At 44.3% G+C, this 25,737-nt stretch overlaps 1 protein-coding gene across 2 annotated transcripts in view; it reads left to right on the forward strand.

Moving 5' to 3' along the window:
- MTHFD1L (methylenetetrahydrofolate dehydrogenase (NADP+ dependent) 1 like) overlaps positions 1-25,737 on the forward strand; it is a 255,883-nt gene that overhangs the window by 108,255 nt on the left and 121,891 nt on the right. For both annotated transcript variants that reach the window (XM_048844238.2, XM_048844239.2), the window contains exon 20: positions 10,535-10,646. In XM_048844238.2, coding sequence (XP_048700195.1) covers positions 10,535-10,646 — 112 coding nt within the window. The remainder of the gene's footprint in view (positions 1-10,534; positions 10,647-25,737) is intronic.

A 25,737-nucleotide genomic window follows, 5' to 3' on the forward strand; every position in this document is an offset into this window, starting at 1 on the left:
AATGCAAAGAAGGTACCAATGTGAAATTTCTAAAGATAGCTACAGCACTTGACCCAAGGTTTAAGAATCTGAAGTGCCTTCCAAAATCTGAGAGGGACGAGTTGTGGAGCATGTTTTCAGAAGTCTTAAAAGAGCAACACTCCAATGCAGAAACTATAGAATCCAAACCACCAAAAAAAGAAAATCAACCTTCTGTTGGTGGCATCTGACTCAGATGATGAAAATGACCATGCCTTGATCCGTACTGCTTTGGATAGTTATTGAGCAGAACCCATCATCAGCATGGACACATGTCCTCTGGAATGGTTGTTGAAGCATGAAGGGACGTACGAATCTTTAGCACAGGAGTCTCAAACATGCGGGTTATTTTCTGCAACACCCTCCCTCCCAGCGTTTACCTAGAGCGGCTCTGGCCCAGCGCACACCGGGGGCAGGGCAGGCTCCCTGCCTGTCTGCCCTGCCCCCGTGCCACTCCAGGAAGCGGCCGGGACCTGCGAGAGGGGGTGCACAGGGATCTATGTGTTGCCCTGGCCGCGCCTCCAGGTACCTCACCCGAAGCTCCCATTGGCCGCCGTTCCCCGTTCTCAGCCAATGGGAGTTGCGGGGGGCGGTGTCTGGAGGCACAGCCAGGGCAACACAAAGACCCCCATTTGCTCCCCCCCCAGGTTCCGGCCACTTCCTGGAGCTTCCTGCCCCCCCCCCGGTGCGCTCTGGGCCAGAGCCCGGCCCCCAAACCCCTCCTACAGCCGAACCCCCTGCCGCACTCTGAACCCCTCCTGCACTCCGACCCCCTGCCGTGAGCCCCCTGCTTCACCCTGCACTCTGACCCCCTGCCCTGAGCCCCCTGCCTCACCCCGCACCCCTCCTGCACCCTGACCCCCTGCCCTGAGCCCCCTGCCTCACTCCACACCGCTCCTGCACCCCCTGGGGTCAGGGGGAGGGCAGAGTTGGGGTGGGGATTTTGGGGAAGGGGTTGGAATGAGGGCAGGGAAGGGGTGGGAAGAGGTGGGGCAGGGGAGGGACCTCATGGAAGGGGTTGAGTGGGGGTCGGGCCAGGGCAGCTGAGGGGCGGTCAGTGATGCGGCCCTCGGGCCAATGTATTTGTCCTCATGTGGCCCTCGTGGTCATTTGAGTTTGAGACCCCTGGTTAAGATGATAGGAAGGAGGCCAGCTACAGCGGTACTATGTGAATGCCAAGTGACACTGTAAACAAGAACTGGTCAGCATTATCTCCTGCAAATGTAAACAAACTTGTTTGTTTGAGTTATTGGCTGAACAAGAAGTAGGACTCAGTGGACTTGTCAATTCTAAAATTTTACATTGTTTTATTTTTGAATGCAATTATTTTTTATACATAATTTTACATTTGTAAGTTCAACTTTCATGATAAAGATATTGCGCTACAGTATTGTTAAACTGATTAATCGCCATTCATTTTTTTGAGTTAATTGTGTGAGTTAACTGCGATTAATTGACCACCCTCGTTAAGAGTAATCTGGGTTTGTTAATTCTCTGAACTATTTTCTCTTATCAGGACTGAAGCATTTTAAATAATGTAAAGCAGATTTTAATAACTTCATTACTTCACTACCTGAACTCAATTACGATGATATTCTTTGCAGAATATAGACATTTGAGGTTAATTCTCACCTATAACAAATAAATTATTTTAAATACATTTTAGTGAAAATTTTAAAAAGAAGCAACTAGCTTTATTATCTAGATAATCTCAGGCTGTTTGCTTCCTGTCTCCAGTAAAGCATTAAAATATTTAATATAAAATAGGACTACTTGTGGCACCTTAGGGTATGTCTACACTACGGAATAAGGTCGAATTTATAGAAGTCGGTTTTTTAGAAATCGGTTTTATAAATTCGAGTGTGTGTGTCCCCACAGTAAATGCTCTAAGTGCATTAAGTGCATTAACTCGGCGGAGCGCTTCCACAGTACCGAGGCAAGCGTCGACTTCCGGAGCGTTGCACTGTGGGTAGCTATCCCACAGTTCCCGCAGTCTCCGCTGCCCATTGGAATTCTGGGTTGAGATCCCAATGCCTGATGGGGCTAAAACATTGTCGCGGGTGGTTCTGGGTACATATCGTCAGCCTCCCGTTCCCTCCCTCCCCCCGTGAAAGCAAGGGCAGACAATCATTTCGCGCCTTTTTTCCTGAGTTACCTGTGCAGACGCCATACCATGGCAAGCATGGAGCCCGCTCAGGTAACCGTCACCCTATGTCTCCTGGGTGCTGGCAGACGCGGTACGGCATTGCTACACAGTAGCAGCAACCCCTTGCCTTGTGGCAGCAGACGGTACAGTACGACTGGTAGCCGTCATCGTCATGTCTGAGGTGCTCCTGGTCGCCTCTGTGAGGTCGATCAGGAGCGCCTGGGCAGACATGGGCACAGGGACTAAATTTGGAGTGACTTGACCAGGTCATTCTCTTTAGTCCTGCAGTCAGTCCTATTGAACCGTCTTATGGTGAGCGGGCAGGCGATACGGACTGCTAGCAGTCGTGCTGTACCATCTTCTGCCGAGCAGTCATGAGATGTGGATGGCATGCAGTCCGTCTGCTGCCAGCCAAAGATGTAAAAGATAGATGGAGTGGGTCAAAACAAGAAATAGACCAGATTTGTTTTGTACTCATTTGCTTCCCCCCCCTCCCCTGTCTAGGGGACTCATTCTTCTAGATCACACTGCAGTCAAGGTGCAGCGAGGTAAATCTAGCCATGTATCAATCAGAGGCCAGGCTAACCTTCTTGCTCCAATAAGGACAATAACTTAGGTGCACCATTTCTTATTGGAACCCTCTGTGAAGTCCTGCCTGAAATACTCCTTGATGTAAAGCCACCCCCTTTGTTGATTTTAGCTCCCTGAAGCCAACCCTGTAAGCGCCCCTCCCAGCGTCAGAGCAATGGCAAACAATCGGGCATCTGAGAGTGCTGTCCAGAGCAGTCACAATGGAGCGCTCTGATGGGGCTAAAACATTGTCGCGGGTGGTTCTGGGTACGTGTCGTCAGGCCCCCGTTCCCTCCCTCCCTCCGTGAAAGCAAGGGCAGACAATCATTTCGCGCCTTTTTTCCTGAGTTACCTGTGCAGACGCCATACCACAGCAAGCATGGAGCCCGCTCAGGTAACCGTCACCCTATGTCTCCTGGGTGCTGGCAGACGCGGTACGGCTTTGCTGCACAGTAGCAGCAACCCCTTGCCTTCTGGCAGCAGACGGTGCAATACGATTGGTAGTCGTCCTCATCGTGTCCGAGGTGCTCCTGGCCGCGTCGGCTGGGAGCGCCTGGGCAGACATGGGCGCAGGGACTAAATTTGGAGTGACTTGACCAGGTCATTCTCTTTAGTCCTGCAGTCAGTCCTATTGAACCGTCTTATGGTGAGCAGGCAGGCGATACGGACTGCTAGCAGTCGTACTGTACCATCTTCTGCCAGGCAGGCAAGAGATGAGGATTGCTAGCAGTCGTATTGCACCATCTTCTGCCAGGCAGGCAAGAGATGGGGATGGCTAGCAGGCGTACTGTACCATCTTCTGCCAAGCAGCCATGAGATGTGGATGGCATGCAGTCCTTCTGCACCGTCTGCTGCCAGCCAAAGATGTAAAAGATAGATGGAGTGGGTCAAAACAAGAAATAGACCAGATTTGTTTTGTACTCATTTGCCTCCTCCCCTGTCTAGGGGACTCATTCCTCTAGGTCACACTGCAGTCACTCACAGAGAAGGTGCAGCGAGGTAAATCTAGCCATGTATCAATCAGAGGCCAGGCTAACCTCCTTGTTCCAATAACAACGATAACTTAGGTGCACCATTTCTTATTGGAACCCTCCGTGCAGTCCTGCCTGAAATACTCCTTGATGTACAGGCACCCCCTTTGTTGATTTTAGCTCCCTGAAGCCAACCCTGTAAGCCGTGTCGTCAGTCGCCCCTCCCTCCGTCAGAGCAACGGCAGACAATCGTTCCGCGCCTTTTTTCTGTGCGGACGCCATACCACGGCAAGCATGGAGCCCGCTCAGCTCACTTTGGCAATTAGGAGCACATTAACCACCACACGCATTATTCAGCAGTATATGCAGCACCAGAACATGGCAACGCGATACCGGGCGAGGAGGCGACGTCAGCGCGGTCCCGTGAGTGATCAGGACATGGACACAGATTTCTCTGAAAGCATGGGCCCTGACAATGCATGCATCATGGTGCTAATGGGGCAGGTTCATGCTGTGGAACGCCGATTCTGGGCTCGGGAAACAAGCACAGACTGGTGGGACCGCATAGTGTTGCAGGTCTGGGACGATTCCCAGTGGCTACGAAACTTTCGCATGCGTAAGGGCACTTTCATGGAACTTTGTGACTTGCTTTCCCCTGTCCTGAAGCGCATGAATACCAAGATGAGAGCAGCCCTCACAGTTGAGAAGCGAGTGGCGATAGCCCTGTGGAAGCTTGCAACGCCAGACAGCTACCGGTCAGTTGGGAATCAATTTGGAGTGGGCAAATCTACTGTGGGGGCTGCTGTGATGCAAGTAGCCCACGCAATCAAAGATCTGCTGATATCAAGGGTAGTGACCCTGGGAAATGTGCAGGTCATAGTGGATGGCTTTGCTGCAATGGGATTCCCTAACTGTGGTGGGGCTATAGATGGAACCCATATCCCTATCTTGGCACCGGAGCACCAAGCCGCCGAGTACATAAACCGCAAGGGGTACTTTTCAATAGTGCTGCAAGCTCTGGTGGATCACAAGGGACGTTTCACCAACATCAACGTGGGATGGCCGGGAAAGGTGCATGATGCTCGCATCTTCAGGAACTCTGGTCTGTTTCAAAAGCTGCAGGAAGGGACTTTATTCCCAGACCAGAAAATAACTGTTGGGGATGTTGAAATGCCTATATGTATCCTTGGGGACCCAGCCTACCCCTTAATGCCATGGCTCATGAAGCCGTACACAGGCAGCCTGGCCAGTGGTCAGGAGCTGTTCAACTACAGGCTGAGCAAGTGCAGAATGGTGGTAGAATGTGCATTTGGACGTTTAAAGGCGCGCTGGCGCAGTTTATTGACTCGCTTAGACCTCAGCGAAACCAATATTCCCACTGTTATTACTGCTTGCTGTGTGCTCCACAATATCTGTGAGAGTAAGGGGGAGACGTTTATGGCGGGGTGGGAGGTTGAGGCAAATCGCCTGGCTGCTGGTTACGCGCAGCCAGACACCAGGGCGGTTAGAAGAGCACAGGAGGGCGCGGTACGCATCAGAGAAGCTTTGAAAAACAGTTTCATGACTGGCCAGGCTACGGTGTAAAAGTTCTGTTTGTTTCTCCTTGATGAACCCCCCCGCCCCTTGGTTCACTCTACTTCCCTGTAAGCTAACCACCCTCCCCTCCTCCCTTTAATCATTGCTTGCAGAGCCAATAAAGTCATTGCTGCTTCACAGTCATGCATTCGTTATTCATTCATCACACAAATAGGGGGATGACTACCAAGGTATCCCAGGAGGGGTGGTGGAGGAGGGAAGGAAAATGCCACACAGCACTTTAAGCACAGCACTTTAAAAGTTTACAACTTTAAAATTTATTGAATGACAGCCTTCTTTTTTTTGGGCAATCCTCTGTGGGGGAGTGGCTGGTTGGCCGGAGGCCTCCCCACCGTGTTCTTGGGCGTCTGGGTGTGGAGGCTATGGAACTTGGGGAGGAGGGCGGTTGGTTACAGAGGGGCTGCAGTGGCAGTCTGTGCTCCAGCTGCCTTTGCTGCAGCTCAACCATACACTGGAGCATACTGGTTTGGTCCTGCAGCAGCCTCAGCATTGAATCCTGCCTCCTCTCATCACGCTGCCGCCACCTTTGAGCTTCAGCCCTGTCTTCAGCCCGCCACTTACTCTCTTCAGCCCGCCACTTACTCTCTTCAGCCCTCCACCTCTCCTCCCGGTCATTTTGTGCTTTCCTGCACTCTGACATTATTTGCCTCCACGCATTCGTCTGTGCTCTGTCAGTGTGGGAGGACAGCATGAGCTCGGAGAACATTTCATCGCGAGTGCGTTTTTTTTTCTTTCTAAGCTTCACTAGCCTCTGGGAAGGAGAAGATCCTGTGATCATTGAAACACATGCAGCTGGTGGAGAAAAAAAAAGGGACAGCGGTATTTAAAAAGACACATTTTATAAAACAGTGGCTACACTCTTTCAGGGTAAACCTTGAAAGTTAACATTACATACATAGCACATGTGCTTTCGTTACAAGGTCGCATTTTGCCTCCTCCCACCGCGTGAACGGATTTTGGTTGAATGCCAGCAAACATACACTGCAATGCTTTGTTCTACAGTGATTCCCCAGTACGTGTTGCTGGCCTGGAGTGGTAAAGTGTCCTACCATGAAGGACGAAATAAGGCTGCCCTCCCCAGAAACCTTTTGCAAAGGCAGAACCGCAAATGCCAGGGCAAAGTAATCCTTTCACATGCTTGCTTTTAAACCATGTATAGCATTTTAAAAGGTACACTCACCAGAGGTCCCTTCTCCGCCTGCTGAGTCCAGGAGGCAGCCTTGGGTGGGTTCGGGGGGTACTGGCTCCAGGTCTAGGGTGAGAAACAGTTCCTGGCTGTCGGGAAAACCGGTTTCTCCGCTTGCTTGCTGTGAGCTATCTACAACCTCCTCCTCATCATCTTCTTCGTCCCCAAAACCTACTTCTGTATTGCCTCCATCTCCATTGAAGGAGTCAAACAACACGGCTGGGGTAGTGGTGGCTGAACCCCCTAAAATGGCATGCAGCTCATCATAGAAGCGGCATGTTTGGGGCTCTGACCCAGAGCGGCCGTTCGCCTCTCTGGTTTTCTGGTAGGCTTGCCTCAGCTCCTTCAGTTTCACGCGGCACTGCTTCGGGTCCCTGTTATGGCCTCTGTCCTTCATGCCCTGGGAGATTTTCAGAAAGGTTTTGGCATTTCGAAAACTGGAACGGAGTTCTGATAGCACGGATTCCTCTCCCCAAACAGCGATCAGATCCCGTACCTCCCGTTCAGTCCATGCTGGAGCTCTTTTGCGATTCTGGGACTCCATCATGGTCACCTCTGCTGATGAGCTCTGCATGGTCACCTGCAGCTTGCCACGCTGGCCAAACAGGAAATGAGATTCAAAAGTTCGCGGTTCTTTTCCTGTCTACCTGGCCAGTGCATCTGAGTTGAGAGCGCTGTCCAGAGCGGTCAGAATGGAGCACTCTGGGATAGCTCCCGGAGGCCAATACCATCGAATTGTGTCCACAGTACCCCAAATTCGAGCCGGCAACGTCGATTTAAGCGCTAATCCACTTGTCAGGGGTGGAGTAAGGAAATCGATTTTAAGAGCCCTTTAAGTCGAAATAAAGGGCTTCATTGTGTGGACGGGTGCAGGTTTAAATCGATTTAACGCTGCTAAATTCGATCTAAAGTCCTAGTGTAGACCAGGGCTTAGAGACTAACAAATTTATTAGAGCATAAGCTTTTGTGGGCTACAGCCCACTTCATCGGATGCATAGAATGGAACGTATAGTAAGACGAGATATATATGTGTGTATATATATATATATATACACACACACACATACATATATACAGAGAACTTGAAAAGGTGGAGTAAGAGGCTAATTAATTAAGATGAGCTATTATCAGGTGCCACAAATACTCCTGTTTTTTGCGAATACAGACTAACATGGCTGCTACTCTGAAACCTGTCATAAAACAAAACAGTATTTCACTTTACAGCATTGGTGCTAAAGTCCATGTCTATTCAAAGAGTTCAATACACATAAAATTAAAAATATTCCCAGGCAATGAGTTGTCTCACATGTTCTGATTCATGCAAAAGATTTTTGTCAGTATCAGTTAGATAATATGCTTTGTTTAATTCTAATCCTATTTTGTGGATGCTCCTTTTCTGTGATGCTTACAAAAATCTTGACAATGGTTAGACTGCTGGTGTATGGAGACCACATCCTATTATACTGACCAATATTCTCTCATTGGTTCACTGTACTCCCTCGGGATCTGTATACATCTGTTCTCTCATCTTATACTGAGGGCTTGTCTACACTACAAAATTAAGTCAACTTGATCTAGTTCGACCTTGAGCCTCCGAATTAAGTCGATTGTGCGTTGCCACGCCATGCTCGTTGTCTCGTGGAGTGCGTCCTCACTAGCAGTCCTGCATTGGCACACAAAGCAGTGCATCTTGGGTAGCTGTCCCAAAGTGCAACTTGCCGTAGTATGTCTTGGGAAGTTTGTGCAATGCCTCATGGGACCAAAACACTGTCATAGTGGAGAATGGGAACATTGCGTCGGCATACCATGATGCACTGTGCTCTCTCCCTCATATCAACAGCAAACAACCCAGTGGTTTTCGCGCCTTAAAATTGCCATGCGTACACCATAACCCCAGAAGCATGGCGCCTGCTCAGTTATGCACTCTCGCTATGAGCGTCTCAAACACCTCGCACCTTCTTCTTCAGTATTTCCAGACCCGAAGTAGGGCCCGCCACACAGAACATAGCGATGTCCTGCAAGCAGCCCTGCTGTAAGCTGTTGAAAAAAAAAACAATTCACATTTACTGCTGGCAGTCACAGAGCAGCTGCACTCTGTTGAGCACCGTTTCTGGTCCCATGAAACAAGCACTGACTGGGTGACCGCATCGTTTTGCAGGTATGGGATGACGAGCAGTGGCAGCGGAACTTTCAAATGCGGAAGGCCACCTTCCAGGAACTTTGTGCAGAGCTTTCCCCTGCCCTGCAGTTCAGCAACACAAAAAATGAGAGCTTTTCCCCTCGGCGACCCTATGTTATATCAGTCTCCTGAGGGTAACAGAGGCGGAAAGGAAGGAGATGCTGCAAGCGTCTGGGTGTAGACCCGGTCCTTATGCTGCTGTGCTGTGTACCGCAATGATGCCAGCAGAATTAATTCAGGAGTTGCGTGGGAAAGTATCCTACCATGGTGGAAGAAATAAGACTGCCCTGCCCAGAAACCTTCTGCGAAGGATTGCAGAGTACCTCATTGAAAGTTTCCTAGAGATATCCCTGGAGGATTCCCGGGCTATCGCAGTCCACATAAACAGTCTTTTCCAGGGGCCACCCTCTGCGTAGCTGGAACGGCCTCTTTTAAGCAGAGAACCAGAGCACCTTGCTGCTTCTTAACAGTAAACATGCAATACCACCGAATGTGTGTGCCCATTAAAGTTTAACTGAACTTTGATTGTAACTGTATACTCATCAGAGGTGCCTTTTCTGGCATCACAGTCGGCCACAGTGATGTCCTGCGACCCACAGGGCTCCAGGGTTAAAAATATTTCCTGGCTCATGGGGAGAATGGATCCACTGCTCGCCTGTCTCCCATTATCCTCCTCTTCCTCATCCACCATAGAATCCTCCTTGTTGTCCCTAGATTCACACACCTGTGAGGTGTCCACGTTGCTTCTGGGGGTGCTGGTAGGGTCACCCCTGAGAATAGCATGCAGCTCGTTGTAGAACTGGCATGTGTGGGGTTCCGCACGAGAACGACTGTTTGCATCTGTTGCCTTCTGTTATGCTTGGCGAAGTTTTTATTTTCACACAGCACTGATGTGCGTCCCGCTTGTCACCCTTCTCCCCCATTCCACGAGTGATCTTTGCATAGATGTCAGCGTTTCTTCTTCTGGATTGGAGCTCTGCCTGCACAGACTCTTCTCCCCACACAGCGATGAGATCCACCACCTCCTGTGCAGAACAGGCTGGAGCATGTTTGGAGCATGTAGTCTCTGTGATCAACTGTGCTCAAGCTGGCATGCTCCCAATGCTTAGGAAATGGGAAATCAAACATTCCCGGGGCTTTAGCAGGGGAAGGACTGTTTCCTGTGTACCTGGCTGCAGTGCAGCAGAGTTGAGAATGATCACCAGAGTGGTCACAGACACCATCTGGAGGCCAATTAAGTCAAATTACACAATGCTGCATCTGCACTACCTCACAGTCGACCCATGAAAATCAAATTAAGCACTATGCCTCTCGGAGAGATGGAGTACAGAAGACGACATTAGAGGCGACTTAGGTCGGCATAACGGACCCGGTAGTATAGACACCTACTTTAACAGGTCGACTTAAGGCAGCTTCCTTCGACCTAACTTTTTAGCGTAGACCAGGCCTTAGATTGGGTCTGGGACCATCTTTTATTCTGTGTTTTGTACAGTACTGTGGGCTCCTAGGCACTACAGTAATGCTAATATAATATGTTATGTGTGTAGTTCTGCTGTTTTAACCGCTGTCATTTAGTGTTCTGTTATGAATGAAGATCCTAAAAAAAAAGGCGATCGTTTGTTGCTTCTTAGCATCTAGACTTTCACATGAATGGCACTATATGCCCCTGAGATTTCACTAAACCCCCCAAAAATTATCTGTTAACAATGTGAGTGTTATCTCTTACTATCATATGGCTTCCAGTCCCTGTGCCCCCAGGCAGTTTTCTCAAAACTGTGTACCTCAAAAAAGTATACACCTGTGGAGCCAGTTCCCTTCTCCGACTGTTTTATTACCTGGAATATAAATTCTCTCTTTGTATCTTCCAGGGAACTCCAGTATTTGTGCATGCTGGACCCTTTGCTAATATTGCACATGGGAACTCTTCAGTTTTGGCAGACAAGATTGCCCTGAAGCTGGTTGGAGAAGGAGGATTTGTGGGTAAGGATTTTTGGGTTTTTTTTTGTTTTTTTGTTTTTTTCCATTTTATTATTATTATTACTCTCTCTTGACCAGTTCCTGTCAGTTGTTGGGTTTAGTGTGAGGGTGGTGGTGGTGGCTTGTGATAGACTACATGATCGGATGGTTCCTTCTGGTCTTAAACTCTGACTGTACAACAAGGCGCCAAACAATAGCTGCATAGCTGCCGCAATCCATAAGTTAATATTGAAGGATAAAATTGTAGTGACGAACTATATTGCTAGTGTGTTCCAGACTGAAGTTGAGAATATTGTTTAATACGTCTTCAAAAGTCATAGTGTAAAAATGGCAGCTTCTTACCCTGTCTCTGGTCTGTTCACATTACTAACTACATTCCTAGCCTGCACTGAGAGTCACGTGAACGGACAGAGCCCTATTAACACCAAAGAGGTTCTGTGGATTTCCACTTGCACAGTTCTTATTGCAGGACCAGGGCCTAAAATACATTTTTACTACTTATTAGCAGTTCAGGACCAATACAGATGTGGGAGAGGACTGGATTCTATTATAGCTCAAATCTCTCAGCAGAATGATTAGTTAAATTACAAAAAATTTTAGTAGTGGAGATATCAGAATCAGAAAGAATTCATCTTGAGTTTTAGATTCCAGGTTGAGGTTGTACTGCTGACATTTAGAAATAGAAAATTGTTTACATGTAAACGGACTAAATTTTATATGAAAGTCAAACATGGAATCTGATGGAACAGTTTCAAGTAACTTTTTAATAGTATAATTTCTATTTAAATACTCCTCCACTGTGTTGTGAATCCAAACAAAAACAGCACAGTTGGAGAGCAGGAGAACCAGAAAGTCTCTTTCTAACTATTTAAACTGAGTAAAACGCAAAATAAATGCAGACCTTACATAATGAAACGTAAATTAGTTTTTCAATAGTCTTGTTTATTAATAATCTCAAAATTAAAAGTAAAGATTCTTTTTATCATTCCCAGAGTTATGCGGATATAAATTGATGATTCTGGTTAAGCAAATGTAAAGATGTTTTTGTAAAATAAGGTGCTATGTAATGGTAAGTTGTTAAACAGACACAGCTATATTTTTACTTCATTCCAAACATATTCTAATCAATATTAGACATTTTCTCTTTAGAACCATTTTGTCCTTTTCCATTCAGCGTTTTCATAAAATGGCATTACGATAAACATGCTCATTTGGTCTGTTTTCATGAACAATGTATAACCTACAAAAGAAGGGTGGGCTATGCAGTGCAAGCTTGGTAAGTAAGAATTTGTATTTCTGGATGTCAAGGTCAGCAGTAGATTAAACATTCCTAAAACAAGTTCATATGCCTTGTCCTTTTAGCATGCACATGTACATCGTACAGAGAGGTGAGGCTTTTATTTTGTGAAAACATTTCAGTTACTGCTGCCTATTTCTCTGGTTCCTGCTGAGTTCTAAAATATAAACATCTTGTGTAAGGGAAGATTTTTTTTTTTTAATCCTCACTGTAGATATCAAAGGTAACACTGAATTTCTTACAATTTAGTTATTTTTACAAATATGCTTGTGATGACTGAAAACAAACTGCCCTGCTTTTCTAACTTTTCACATCTTGGAATCCCTAGCAATCTTAGATGCAGTTTATTTTTACTATGACTACGTTGGGAAACTGAATGACTTACTATCTAACCTATTTTGTCACCACATAACACCATGGCTAACAGATCTCAAGTGTACGGATAAATGTCAGTGGTATGTGTCTGCACCCTTTGAGGAGTTGTGCTCACCCTTTGTCAAGGAAGTTCCCATCTAGGGATTCTCTGAAACCTTGTGTGCCCTTGGATTCACAGGTAGCAGTGGAAGAGAGTCCTTTTATCCACTGATGGATTGGCTTTGACATTATGACTTTTTATAGCTGTGTGGATGTGAACTTTCCCAGAATTGAATCAAGTTATTCATCTAACATGTTAACATTAAAATCCTCCATAAGTAGTAGCTTGCTATTAGGGAGACTTTATACAGGATAGAGTACAAAACTGGCAGTGAACTCTTTGGGGTATTATCTTTAGCAAAAGTTTCTTCCATTTCTGATCTTAATGCTGGAGAGAGTCATATATATATGCATGTTTTATACCCAGACATTGGTATAAACTGCACACAGAGGACAAATTCCTCTCTCAAAAGAAGTTGAATATTGAATTTATCAGCTTACCCTACCAAATCAAAATAATTGGTCGGGTATGTGGGGATCTGAGACAGTTACAGATGGTTTGTCATTCACTGTGCTGTAAACCAAACAAAATTCACCCAGGTAGAGAAAAAGAAGGTAGTCTTGCATAAGATGATGATAATGAGCCTTATAAAAATAATGCAAACATATGTATAGAGGAAAACTTTTTAAAACATATTGAAGCTGAATAGCCATAATAACTGTGATGAATTAAACCCCATGAAAATCAACATTGGATATAACAGAAGATACATTAACTGTGTAAAGTATCTGTTCATTATACCTTTTCTCTACAATTTAAGTACCAGAGGAGATTTAAAACCAACCAGATGTAAGGGACCGGGGCACAGGTGGTCTGGCCCAGCAGTCACAGCTCGGCTGGAATCTGCACATGAGGGACTGTAGACGGTGAGCAGGAGTTGGAGAATCATAGAATATCAGGGTTGGAAGGGACCTCAGGAGGTCATCTAGTCCAACCCCCTGCTCAAAGCAGGACCAATCCCCAATTAAATCATCCCAGCCAGGGCTTTGTCAAGCCTGACCTTAAAAACTTCTGAGGAAGGAGATTCCACCACCTCCCTAGGTAGCGCATTCCAGTGTTTCATCACCCTCCTAGTGAAAAAGTTTTTCCTAATATCCAACCTAAATCTCCCCCACTGCAACTTGAGACCGTTACTCCTTGTCCTGTCATCTGCTACCACTGAGAACAGTCTAGAGCCATCCTCTTTGGAACCCCCTTTCAGGTAGTTGAAAGCAGCTATCAAATCCCCCCTCATTCTTCTCTTCCGTAGACTAAACATCCCCAGTTCCCTCAGCCGCTCCTCATAAGTCATGTGTTCCAGTCTCCTAATCATTTTTGTTGCCCTCCGCTGGACTCTTTCCGATTTTTCCACATCCTTCTTGTAGTGTGGGGCCCAAAACTGGACACAGTACTCCAGATGAGGCCTCACCAATGTCGAATAGAGGGGAGTGATCACGTCCCTTGATCTGCTGGCAATGCCCCTACTTATACATCCCAAAATGCCATTGGCCTTCTTGGCAACAAGGGCACACTATTGACTCATATCCAGTTTCTCGTCCACTGTAACCCCTAGGTCCTTTTCTGCAGAACTGCTGCCTAGCCATTCGGTCCCTAGTCTGTAGCTGTGCATTGGGTTCTTCCGTCCTAAGTGCAGGACTCTGCACTTGTCCTTGTTGAACCTCATCAGATTTCTTTTGGCCCAATCCTCCAATTTGTCTAGGGCCTTCTGTATCCTATCCCTACCCTCCAGCATATCTACCTCTTCTTCCAGTTTAGTGTCATCTGCAAACTTGCTGAGGGTGCAATCCACACCATCCTCCAGATCATTTATGAAGATATTGAACAAAACCAGCCCCAGGACCGACCCTTGGGGCACTCCACTTGATACCAGCTGCCAACGAGATATGGAGCCATTGATCACTACCCGTTGAGCCCAACAATCTAGCCAGCTTTCTATCCACCTTATAGTGCATTCATCCAGCCCATACTTCTTTAACTTGCTGGCAAGAATACTGTGGGAGACTGTGTCAAAAACTTTGCTAAAGTCAAGGAACAACACGTCCACTGCTTTCCCCTCATCCACAGAGCCAGTTATCTCGTCATAGTAGGCAATTAGATTAGTCAGGCATGACTTCCTTTGGTGAATCCATGCTGACTGTTCATGATCACTTTCCTCTCCTCTAAGTGCTTCAGAATTGATTCCTTGAGGACCTGCTCCATGATTTTTCCAGGGACTGAGGTGAGGCTGACTGGCCTGTAGTTCCCAGGATCCTCCTTCTTCCCTTTTTTAAAGATGGGCACTACATTAGCCTTTTTCCAGAGAAATCCACTAGAGCAACAGTTCTCAAACTTCATTGCATCATGATCCCCTTCTGACAACAAAAATGACTACATGACCCAAGAAGGGGGGGGACCTAAGATCGAGCCCCGCCACCTCGGGCGAGGGAGGGGGTCAAAGCTGAAGCCCAAGGGCTTCTGCCCTCGTTGGGGGGCATGTAACCTTAGCCCTGGGCCGGGGCGGAGGTGCAGGCTTGGGCTTCAGCCCTGTTGCAGTGGGGCTTGGATTTCAGACTTGCTGGGGCCCAGGGTCAACACCAGCCTTGGAGACCCTGACCCATTTTGGGGTCCTGACCCACAATTTGAGAACCTCTGAACTAGACCCAGGTTTGGTAAGCAAGCATCAGGCTAGAGTCAGAGTCAGATTCATGCTGGGATCTGAGACTGGAGATCAGAAGACCCAAAGTCTGTGTGGTTGCCCAGATAATTTCCTAGGACACCCTCCTGGGTTAAATAAGGTGCTTGGCCAATCAGAGGGCTGCAGGATAATGTCACTCTGAGTCCTTTGGGTTGTACTTCTTGTGGTGCCTACTTTTCAAAGTGCTCCCTGGTTGTGGGTCTGCATGGCCTCCCAGTGGTACTGTGGGAATGTTTGCAGACCCAGGTTCTAGTCCATGGATCCTTACAACAGGTAGAAATTGCTTGATTTGTCTGTATTTCATTAACTTGAATTTTATATCTTTTTTTTTTATATATACTATGGATTTACCATTCACTTATCACAGGATATTCATCTTGCACAGGTCATTTTTTAATCTCTCCTAATACTACTGTCCTTGGAAACAAAGACTCACGAAACGAGGATTTTTTTTTTATTTGTTTGTTTTTTCCTGAACAGCAGCAAAATTAGTTGCATAAAATCATTTTGGATAAAGTTTTTTTTTAATTTTTTTTTAATTTTCAAAACATTGAAAATCAAAGTTTTAATAATGGTTGTAATATCTGGAGTCATTTCAGGCCTTTGTATCATTGGGCAGTGATTTGTGGGTATTTGAATTTAAATTTTGTTTGCAAGAACAACGTTCTGCTCAATGTTTGAGTGGGACCTCTGACCTGATGTATTGTGGCTGTCAAATGAATAGCAATAATTAAGAAAATGGTGAATTATTAATGAAAATGTAGAGTTGTAGTCATCATGGAAAATGAGATTTTCCAAGTAGACTGTATGCATTTAAAAATGTTCAATGCAATGGTGGTAATCCATTTAAAGTGCACTGATATTGTAAGAGATGGATTTTCTTTATCACTAGTTTTGCTGATGTACATCTGGACAGGATCTGTTCGTTCCCACGTGATAGTTTGAAAGCCCATACTAGGTGGGAACACTTTGTACTCTTGATACATTAGTTATTCTCTGATAATGGAATCTATATTGCATTAAGCTGTATAGCAGATATAAGCCCTGTTCACTGTTATGTGCTTTCTTCGAATAAATCAAAAGCTTTTTAAGGGTTTAACATTTTTAATGTGTTCATTTTAGTGACTTCTATTGCTATATCCAGTAACCTTTCCACATGGCAGTTCTGATTCATATTGTCACAATGGAAGGAGGATGTGGCAAACACATTTGAATCTGTATGCAAGATGTAGAAGGTGAAAGAACTACCTTTGTTGCTGACTATTATTTCTGCGTTCAGTTCAGCTTAGTGTTGCTCTCAAGCATTCACAGTCTGTATTTGCACTTCATATCATTTGCTATACAGTTGTCTGTTTAAAATTCTTTTCTCTTCTGTTTGTTTTTGTTTGTTGGATCCACTTCCTCTGCCAGAGTGTTAGGCAGTGTAGTTAGGATAGTTTCGTCAATTCTCGATTTTCTTCTTTAGCTACTCCACAGGAGTGCACCTGAAATGTAGAAAATAAATCTCTATAAAACTGGGCTCTTTTTAGCTTTAAGTTAATGCAGTCTTTGGTCCACTAAGAGAAGGCTTTCCTGTAAACTCTGAATTAATAGACTCTTATGCCTCGATTTAGCAAGCACTTCAGCACATGCTTAACTTTATGCACATTTATACCTATCTCTGTTCAGCAAAGCACTTAGGCATATACTTTAAATTAAATTAATAATGTATTTAAGTGATTTGCTAAGGTGGGGCTTTATATAATGGAGAGATTTTGGGGGGAAATTTCTCACTGTTGCTAGTAAATAGCAGTAGCAACAGCGAGAGCTTTTTAAGTATCAGGTTATCTGACTCTGTGCAGAATAGATCTAAAACAAATGGTGTAAAAACTGCCCCAGCCCCCACGGGGGCCCTGTCTATTAGCGCTACCACCAGGAGCTACACTAAGCTGCATTGTGAAATGTTCACTAAAAACCCCTGCTTTGTGTCATTGAGTCTTCAGATCTGTGACATGGAGATTGTTCAGTTGCAGACCCATGGCATCAATACTTCTGTCCTCAGAGAGAGGAGGAGGATGGTCTTGTAGTTAGTGCATAGGACTATGACTGAGGAAAACTGAATTCAGGTTCGGGTTCTGCCACATACTTTTGGTGTGACCTTGGGTAAATCACCTACTCTCTCGGTGCTTCCACTCAGTATCTGTAAAATGGGGATAAAAATACTTTGTCTATCTTGTCTAATTAAATTTGGCTTTTCAAGGCAGGAGCTGTCTCCTGCTGTGTGTTTCTACAGTACCTAGTGGCACAATGGAGCCTTGCTCTCAGCTGGATCCTCTAGGTGCTACGATCATATAAATAAATAAATAAATAAATGAAAGTAGAGAGAGCGCTATCGTGAATAGCTAATTGTTCTAGAGACTCAGTCAGACTGTTTATTCCCCTTACTTGGAGCTGAATGTTGTTCAATTCATGGGGAAAGTATTTTATCCTTTTGTATCGACCAAGAGTATTTGTGTCTGCAAGCACAATAAACCACCTTACCTTAGTGTTCATTTCTGTGGCATGAGCTCGTGTTGTCTTTTCTTTGTCAGATCAAGTTATATGAAGAGTTGTCATGTTGAAAAACTGCAAAAATCTGCATGAAAAAGGCTCCATCTTGAGTTTGTAATAGTTTATATAAAACAGGCACATATTATAATACAGTGTACTTAGTATTAAAGGTGGTGTGTGCTGTCCTGTAACTTGAGTCTAGAGAAGTCTGGATCCATTTTGTTTTATTACCCCCTTTGCCAAATATCACAAAATTCTGTCATTTCTGTTGTTGTAAAAAGATAAACAAAAGTGTCCTCAGCACCCCCATTTATTATTACTCTTCATCCGCAGGAGTTGATATTTACTGTATTTTACCTCTAAAATCGATTGTTAATATATTTTGATGGAACTTCCATTTTTTAAATCAAAGATAAAGGTTTTGCAAATGAAGCTTTTTCAGAAGTTCAGGGTAAATTCTGTCTTCCATTTCTATAACCAGTTATTTATTCTACAGATGAGTTGGAAATGCATGGTGCTATGCTTTTGGAATTTTTTTTAAATGTTGATTTAAAGTTAAGTCCATATGTATCATTTTAACTTTGACTTTTTGATCAAAGTACAACCAGAGCTGAAGTCAGGTCTCTTTATTGTGAAGTCTTGTATTTGTCGAACTATCTCTGCTTGGGAGTTTAATATGCGAGTCATTCAAGTGAACTGAAGTCTTATATGGGCAATCATAGAGACATATAGAGTAGGCGTTTTAAGTCACTTCCCCAGGGCAGGATTGTTCTGTATAGTGTAACCTTATGTGCTTTCTAAATGTCTATTTCTAAAATGTCTCTCTTTTAGAGCTTTTCTTTTGCATCTATATCTCTGATACCCCAATCAGCATCTAGTTCTTCATTTGTTTGCGTTGTCAAAGCTTCTCACTGCTTCATCCCTGGCTCTGTGCACCATTTATCTACACATTCCTCTTGTTGTTGCTGTCAACAGGAGTTTATAATTTAGTGTTGTTCTAATGAAGACAACTCTGGAGAGACACACCCAACCACTTGTCAGTTTGTTTCCAATTTCTGTACTGCACTGGTGTGTATCTTGCACTTTATAGACAAAATAAGCTTAACTGTAGAAGGAAACCTAACCAAACTAACGATTCCCATAACTTCATGCTTCCTGCCAGGTCTTCAATATTGATCTTTACACATTATGTTTTAGACCTTTGCAGCCTGTCACATGCCTCTTTATCCTGTGTGCCAGCAATGTGCAGTCCCTTCCTTGGTCTTCATTTTGCTTTTATATGAAAGCTTGCTTGAATTGGTTTCTTAACTCAATTCTAAATCATTTCCTTGTGGTTTAAATTTATAGTTAAACAAAGCTGACAGCTGGTGTGGCAGGGAAAGAAATTGTGAGCCTAGTTTGTATGTCACATGCTGTGGTTCAGGAAATATAATGTCTTTATTTATATTCGGTTACAGTGTTTTTCAGATTTCCCTTTTCCCCAGTTCTCTCAGGCATGTGTTCTAGGAGTAGTTCCGTACTTGGGCCTGATCCACAAAAGCTAGTCTATAATGGGGGCCAGTCCTTAGCTGGGGTAAACTGGCATAGATCCATAGACCAACTGAGGCTCTGACCTCCTTGAGGATAAGCTTCCTTGTTCTAGAGAATCTTTTGTACTTATTTATTGTATCCATATTTATAATTTTTCTTCATAATTGTTCTTCCGCTCAAGTTTAGAAAACTGGCAATTAGTAAAGCTGTATCTTGAATCTGCTGTCAAACATTTGTGCGGAGAGTACAAAATACCTTTCTCTTCCTCATGATTTCTCACTGGCACTTGGAAGATTATCTTTTAGTATTTTTTTTCAAATATGTAAAGGAGAATATTTGCAAACATAAGTATTTTAACAGGCTTCTGTCTATATCATTTGCTACCTACAGTAGCCATTAAAGTTACATTAACCATTACAGTAAAGAAACACTATTATTTATATAAAATCTTAGATGCTATATCTGACCTGGAGCAGTGCAGTAGACAAACTTACAACTCAGTGGCACTTTGACATGGTCAAAGTGACAAGCTAAGAAAACTGTCTTTTGCAGCAGTGTTTTGATTGGCTAGAAGAGGGACAGGATTGCATTTGTGAAGGCCAGAGAATAGGATGTTATAATAATCCAAGACATAAGATGAACGCCTAGCCTGGAGTTTTCACTGTGTGGATGGAATTGAAAAGCCATACCTTAGAGATGTTATTCAGTAAGAGTCTGCAAGATTTAGATACAGCCTGGATAAGAGGATTTAGAAAGAGGGCTAATTTGAAGGTGTCCCCCAGGTTATGGGACTGAGTGAAGGAGAGGATGTTGGTTTCGTCTTGGTGACTGAGAAGGAAGGGAGCAGAGAAATTGAGCTCAGTTTTAGCCACACTGACATTAAGCTGATAGATGCCAGAGACCGAGGCCAAGATTTTAGTTTGGATGGTCAGACAGGTCTGGAGCAAAGAGGCGGGTCTGAGAGTCATCCATATAGTATGATAGTTTAGTTAAATTAGTGTTTGCAGATGAGCATACACGGAGATAAAGGTATAGAGGGAGAAAATAAGGGGACCGAGGACAGAGCTCTGTGGGAGGATCATCTGAATGACACACTGAAGGAGCAATTAGAGAACTAGGAGAATCCTGAGAGAACAAGATCAGAACAATATATCAGGAAGAGAACTAACAGCATCAAAGGCAGCCAGTAGTCAAGAAAGATGGAGAGCGCGCACTGGTTCTGAACTTTGGCCAGGAATAAGTCATTAGAGAGTCATTTTAATTGGGGGGTGGGGCAAGCCAAATTGGAGAAGAGGAACTTCAAACAGCAGTTGTAGAAAGCCCATTCAATGAATTCTTGATGGTTCAACTATATGTTTTTAAATTTAAAAAATTGTTTAGATAAGTGAATCTAGAAACTACATAGTTATATTATTTGTTTAATATTTCTTTGCTCAAGTTGAATACCAAAGCTTTTCTCTTCAGATGATAGTAGGTTGCTATTGAGCAGAACTCAAATGTCTGTTATTAAAGCTTTATGGCTTGCTTTATAAAATATTTTTAGAATCTGTAGTTTCATGTGTATAGATATAAATAAATAAATAAATAAAATAATAAATTAACATCCTAAATTGCCTCAGTGTTAACTATAGGGCTCAAAGTATTTCCTCCCTGAAAAAATCCTTGAAGCCCCATAAACCATCACTTCATGTAAATGTGTGTGTACACATAGTCTATACATCATAGTCTGAATTCTCAAATTTCAGGACTTCTCAGATCAATGGAGAGAGTAGGTTTCAAAGTCAACAGAGACTCACTGAGAAAACTCTCCCTTCAACCCACATAAGCTGAAATCTCATTTTGGCTAGCTTGAGTATATGAACGGATCTCAAATGTCTCAATAGAATACAAGACAAGTTAAGATTTTTCTTGAATTGAATTATTTCAAGAAATGAATTTAAAGATTCCGCCTAATAAATGCTACTGAAGGACTAGATTTTGCAACCCTTGCATACACTTATGAGTGTTTACACCAGTCATCCCATTGAGGACAAGAAAGGAGACATCAAAAAGAAAAGACCTTGAGAACCTCAGCAATGTAGAATGCAGCTGGCCACTCACTCACAGCTAGATTGGTGCTCACGTTGGCAGGTCCCTTGTGAGATTAGTTATGTAAGTGCTCACTAATGTGAGCAAATGTTACACGACCTAACCATAAGCAAGCAGTCAGCTGCATTCTGCACTGATAAAGTTCTCATGGTCTCCCTTTTCTGTTTTGTTGGTCTACCATTCCCTTCCTCTACTAGTTCTGTCCCATTACTGCCCTCTGTTGTCCTAAACCAGTCAAATCCTTCTCTTTTCCTGACTTTCCACTGCTTTTCTGCATCAGTTGTATTACCTGTGGTCCACTGGGGGAATAGAAAGACAGAGTAAGTGGCCTAACAGATTGCCACATCTCTCGAAACTCTTGGATGAGTTTCAGCTAAGGATGAGGTCTTTTGTAAATCAGGGAGTTGAGAGTCAAGTGAATGTTTGTTTTTTAAAAGGTAAAATAAATTGATCCTGAACTCTTTGGGCTACGGTTTTGATAATTACTTGCTCGTCCAAGCAGTTTGTCCTGAACTGGTTCCTTCATACAGAATGACGCCAGCATTAGAATGAATAGAATACAATTTTGTCATTCCCAGTGTAATTTGAGAGGTGCTTTGGGCAGGGGAAGAGGGGCTTTATTGTGATCCATTATGGTTTTTTCCCCTTCAAAAAAGGTTCTTTTTTTTTTTGTTATTGCTCTTAGCTGACACACTTAGCATAATTGGAAAGACTTTGGCAGACATTTTTACTGGTGTAAATCTAAGTAGCAGCAGTAAAGTTTTATAAGCTGTCTAAATAATTGACTTTCTTTATATTGCACTCGAATTCTTGTTAGAATAAACAAACTAGTGATGCTAGCTTCTTAGTGATCTATTCAGTACATATGCAGTTGTATTTCAAAAGTGTATCCTTTTTATATACACTCAAAGCAGACACTGTGTAACAAAAGTTTACAAACCACCTTATAAAAATAGTGTGTATGTGATTAATGTACTAAATGAAAAATCTCCAGTAGATTTTTTTTACATTGTAAAATACTTTGAAGTATTGTTTTAGTAGCAATATTTTTCTAAAAAAGGAAATAAAGCCTAAATGCTTTGGCTAAACTTCTTTTGACTCTGGTAGGACATGTGATGTATTAACTTTGCATGTTGAGTTAACGGATCTTATTTTTATTTGTTTTTGTTGCTTGATGTCACTGAAAAGGTTCCATGCAGTGGCCCTCCGGAGAATTTTAACTTTTAAGGTTTTTCCCAGCTTCTGGTTACCTTGATTTATAGCATTCCATCTCTAACTTCTTCAATCCTACTTGTTTTCACAGTGGAGAAAATGTAGTATTTGACAGCATTCTACTGTGCTAACAAAATTCCTTCTTTTGTGGGGGGGTGCGGTAGATTTCTTAATCTAATAATGTGGCACAGTGATACCGTATGTGCAGTAAGTTATCACTGTAGTTAGAACACCCTTTACAGGTCCTTGACTGTCCTTCAGATGTGATTAAAAACATGGTTTACATCACCTGTGCACATCTTTCCTTAATTCTGCAGCCCAGTGTCTCCAACAGTTGTGGACATCTGAGCTGCTCCCCGCTCTCTGCAGTTCACAGAGGCAGATCAAAGTCTCAGTGCTACATACTCTAGCCATGCCCCCTCTGCTCCTGCTTGCTGACAAATTCTCTGCCTACAGGGCAGTGTGTGTATAGTAGTTCTGTTGCTGTTGCCTAATTTCTCCATTTCCATGAGTTCTTGGCTATTTTGGGGGCCGTGGTGAGGATCGTTCTCCCTCTCTAATCCTTTCCTCCTCCCTGGGTCGGTTTACTTAACCCACCTCGAGCCTCCATTCCATTGTCTCCATGCTGGCTCCTCTGCACCTCCCAGGGCATGTCTACACTTACAGCATAGCGATGGATCCACCGGGGGTCTATTTATCGCATCTAGTGAAGACAGGCTAAATCAACCGCCAAGCGCTCTCCCATCGACTCCGATACTCCACCAGAGCGAGAAGCATAGGTAAAGTTGACGGGGGAGCGGCAGCAGTCGACCTACCACAATGAAGACACCGCGGTAAGTAGCTGTAAGTGCATCAACTTCAGCTACGCTATTTTCGTAGCTGAAGTTGAGTAACTTTGACTGACTTAGCTCGCCCCTCCCCCAGTGTAGACCAGGCCTCAGGCGTGGCAGAACAATTTTAAAAGCACAGAACAAAATTTAAATGGTGTTCCATCTGTGAGACAGACTTCCTGGGCTTGGCAGATAGTGAGTTGTGCCAAGCCTTCTGTCCCTAACTCCGTTAGGTCCCAGGGCTATGAATTGGACAGACATTTACGGTCCACTACCCACCAGAGTGACTGTGACTCCCAACATGGGGAAAATGCAACAGGAGTCTCTGAGGGGAGCAGAGGGGGCCTCTAAAGATGAAGCAGGGAGAAAGAAGCAGGGCTCATAAACTGTCCCCTCCTTCACAATTCAACCAGGAGGGCAGTGACATCATATCCCCTCTCCACTCCCTGGGGGAATGGGACCCAGCAGGAGAGGACTCAGAGAGATCCCTCGAGAAGGCTTCAAGCCTTAAAGAAGATTAGCTGCAAAAGGCCTCAAGAAAGCAACAACACAACTCATACGCTTACAAAGCATGCAAAAAAGTTAAGAAATCAAAGAAAGGAAAGAGAAAGAAAAAGCACAAAAGGAATTGATTAGGGATGAGTGGGACAAGCTCGATAAGGGCAAGCACATTAACAAAACAAAAAGACCTTAAGTTCTGTAAGATTCAGGAGCATGGGACCCTACTGCAGGAGGTACTGAAGGTTGATGCCACTGTAGTGCCCCTAGCAAGAGAGATGATTATCCATTCAGAAGGGAAGTTCTACCCGAAGGATCTCATGGATAGAAAGATGGTGACCACTCTCAAAAAAGACTTTGAGGCCTACTCAACCACCCTCAGGCCATCTCTAGCAGCTACCTGCTTTGCAAGGGCATCTCTCTACTGGCTAGAAGATCTCAGGGCCCTAAGGGTAGAGATCACCCTGACTTCGACTCTATTTTAAATAAAGTTTTCCTAGCCACAGCATTTGTAGCTCAATAACCATATGGATGCAATAACATTCTCAACTAGAGCCAGGGCTTCCAGCTCAGTAACCAGGAGCCACCTATGGTTCCAATCCTGCAAGGTGGATACCCACTCAAAGCAGGTTCTGTGCTCCCCTTTTCGGGGAGAAGCTAGACAAAGAAGTGGCGGACAGTGAGGCAATATCCAGTCAGTCTCTCTTGATGCCACTGAGTGCCTTTAGGAGAGAGGACAGACCAGACTTCAGACAGAGGTGCTCTTTTCAGCCTCATCCTCACAGAGATACAGCAGATTCTCCAAAGAAAAGCAATGGAACTGAGGTTCGAGGGGAGGAAGGGGAACTAGAGGGAACCCCACCCCTCCCAAAGACTCTTTATGACAAAGACCGCATGGGCCTCACTCAGAGGTGAAGCTAGGGGGCCGAATTTTCCACTTCCTGGAGGAATGGGTTGCATTGTCCATGGACAAGTGGTTCAGGAAGATAATTAGGGATAGCCCAGTTATGGGCTTCACCCCAATCCATTCTTTATCAAGTCCCCTATCTCCAGAAACCCTATAAGGCACAATCTGATCCAGACCGAGATAGCTCATCTTTTAGATGTGGGAGTAATAGCATTCCCTCAGAAGAAATATTCTCAGGGTTCTACTCCATCTTCTTCATTGTACAGAAGCACACAGGGGTATTCCAAGGTATCATATATCTCAAAAGGCTCAACGAGTGGGTGAAGAAAATGAGGTTTTGGATGGAGACCTAGGCCTCTATGGTGTTGTCCCTGTCCCAGATGGATTTTTCTGACTTTAGTGGATGCATATCTCCATATTCCTGTCTGAATATGCCACTGCAGATTTCTAAGGTTTGCTTACGGCAGAAATTATTATTGGTACTGGATGCTTCGTTTGGGCCTCTTCTCAGCCCCCATGGTCTTCACAAAGACGATGGTGGTCACCATAGCCAGATTCACATTGCAGTGTATCCGCCTGTATTATGCTTTCTTGGAAAATATCTTCATCAGAGGTCCATCTCCAGCAACAGCACACACAGCCATGTCCTTGATGCTGAATCTCAATGCACAGCTTTGTTATCAATGTCAAGAAAAGTTCCCTGACTCAGTCCACCTTTATAATTTACCTAGGAGTGGACATAGACACCTCAATAGCAAAGAGCTACCCATCTCTAAAAAGGTCCGGAAGATTCAGGACCATCTCATGTTGTTCTGTAGCTGCAAGAGGCCTGCCACAGCATTGGACCTTCAGCTGCTAGTCCATCTAGTGTCATGCATAGGGATCTCTTCACGGGTACAGTAACGCCCCAGTCGCCTTCAAGACTTCATCTTAAAGGTGTGGGCCCACTTCCTGGAACACGTGAAGGATCAGGTAAAGGTCCCGATGCAGGTGCTCAGCTCATTAAAATGGTGGTCAGCCTAAGGCAATATCTGCACAGGTATGCCTGTATGTT

Source organism: Caretta caretta, chromosome 3 (assembly GCF_965140235.1).
Source record: "Caretta caretta isolate rCarCar2 chromosome 3, rCarCar1.hap1, whole genome shotgun sequence".
NCBI lineage: Eukaryota > Metazoa > Chordata > Testudines > Cheloniidae > Caretta > Caretta caretta.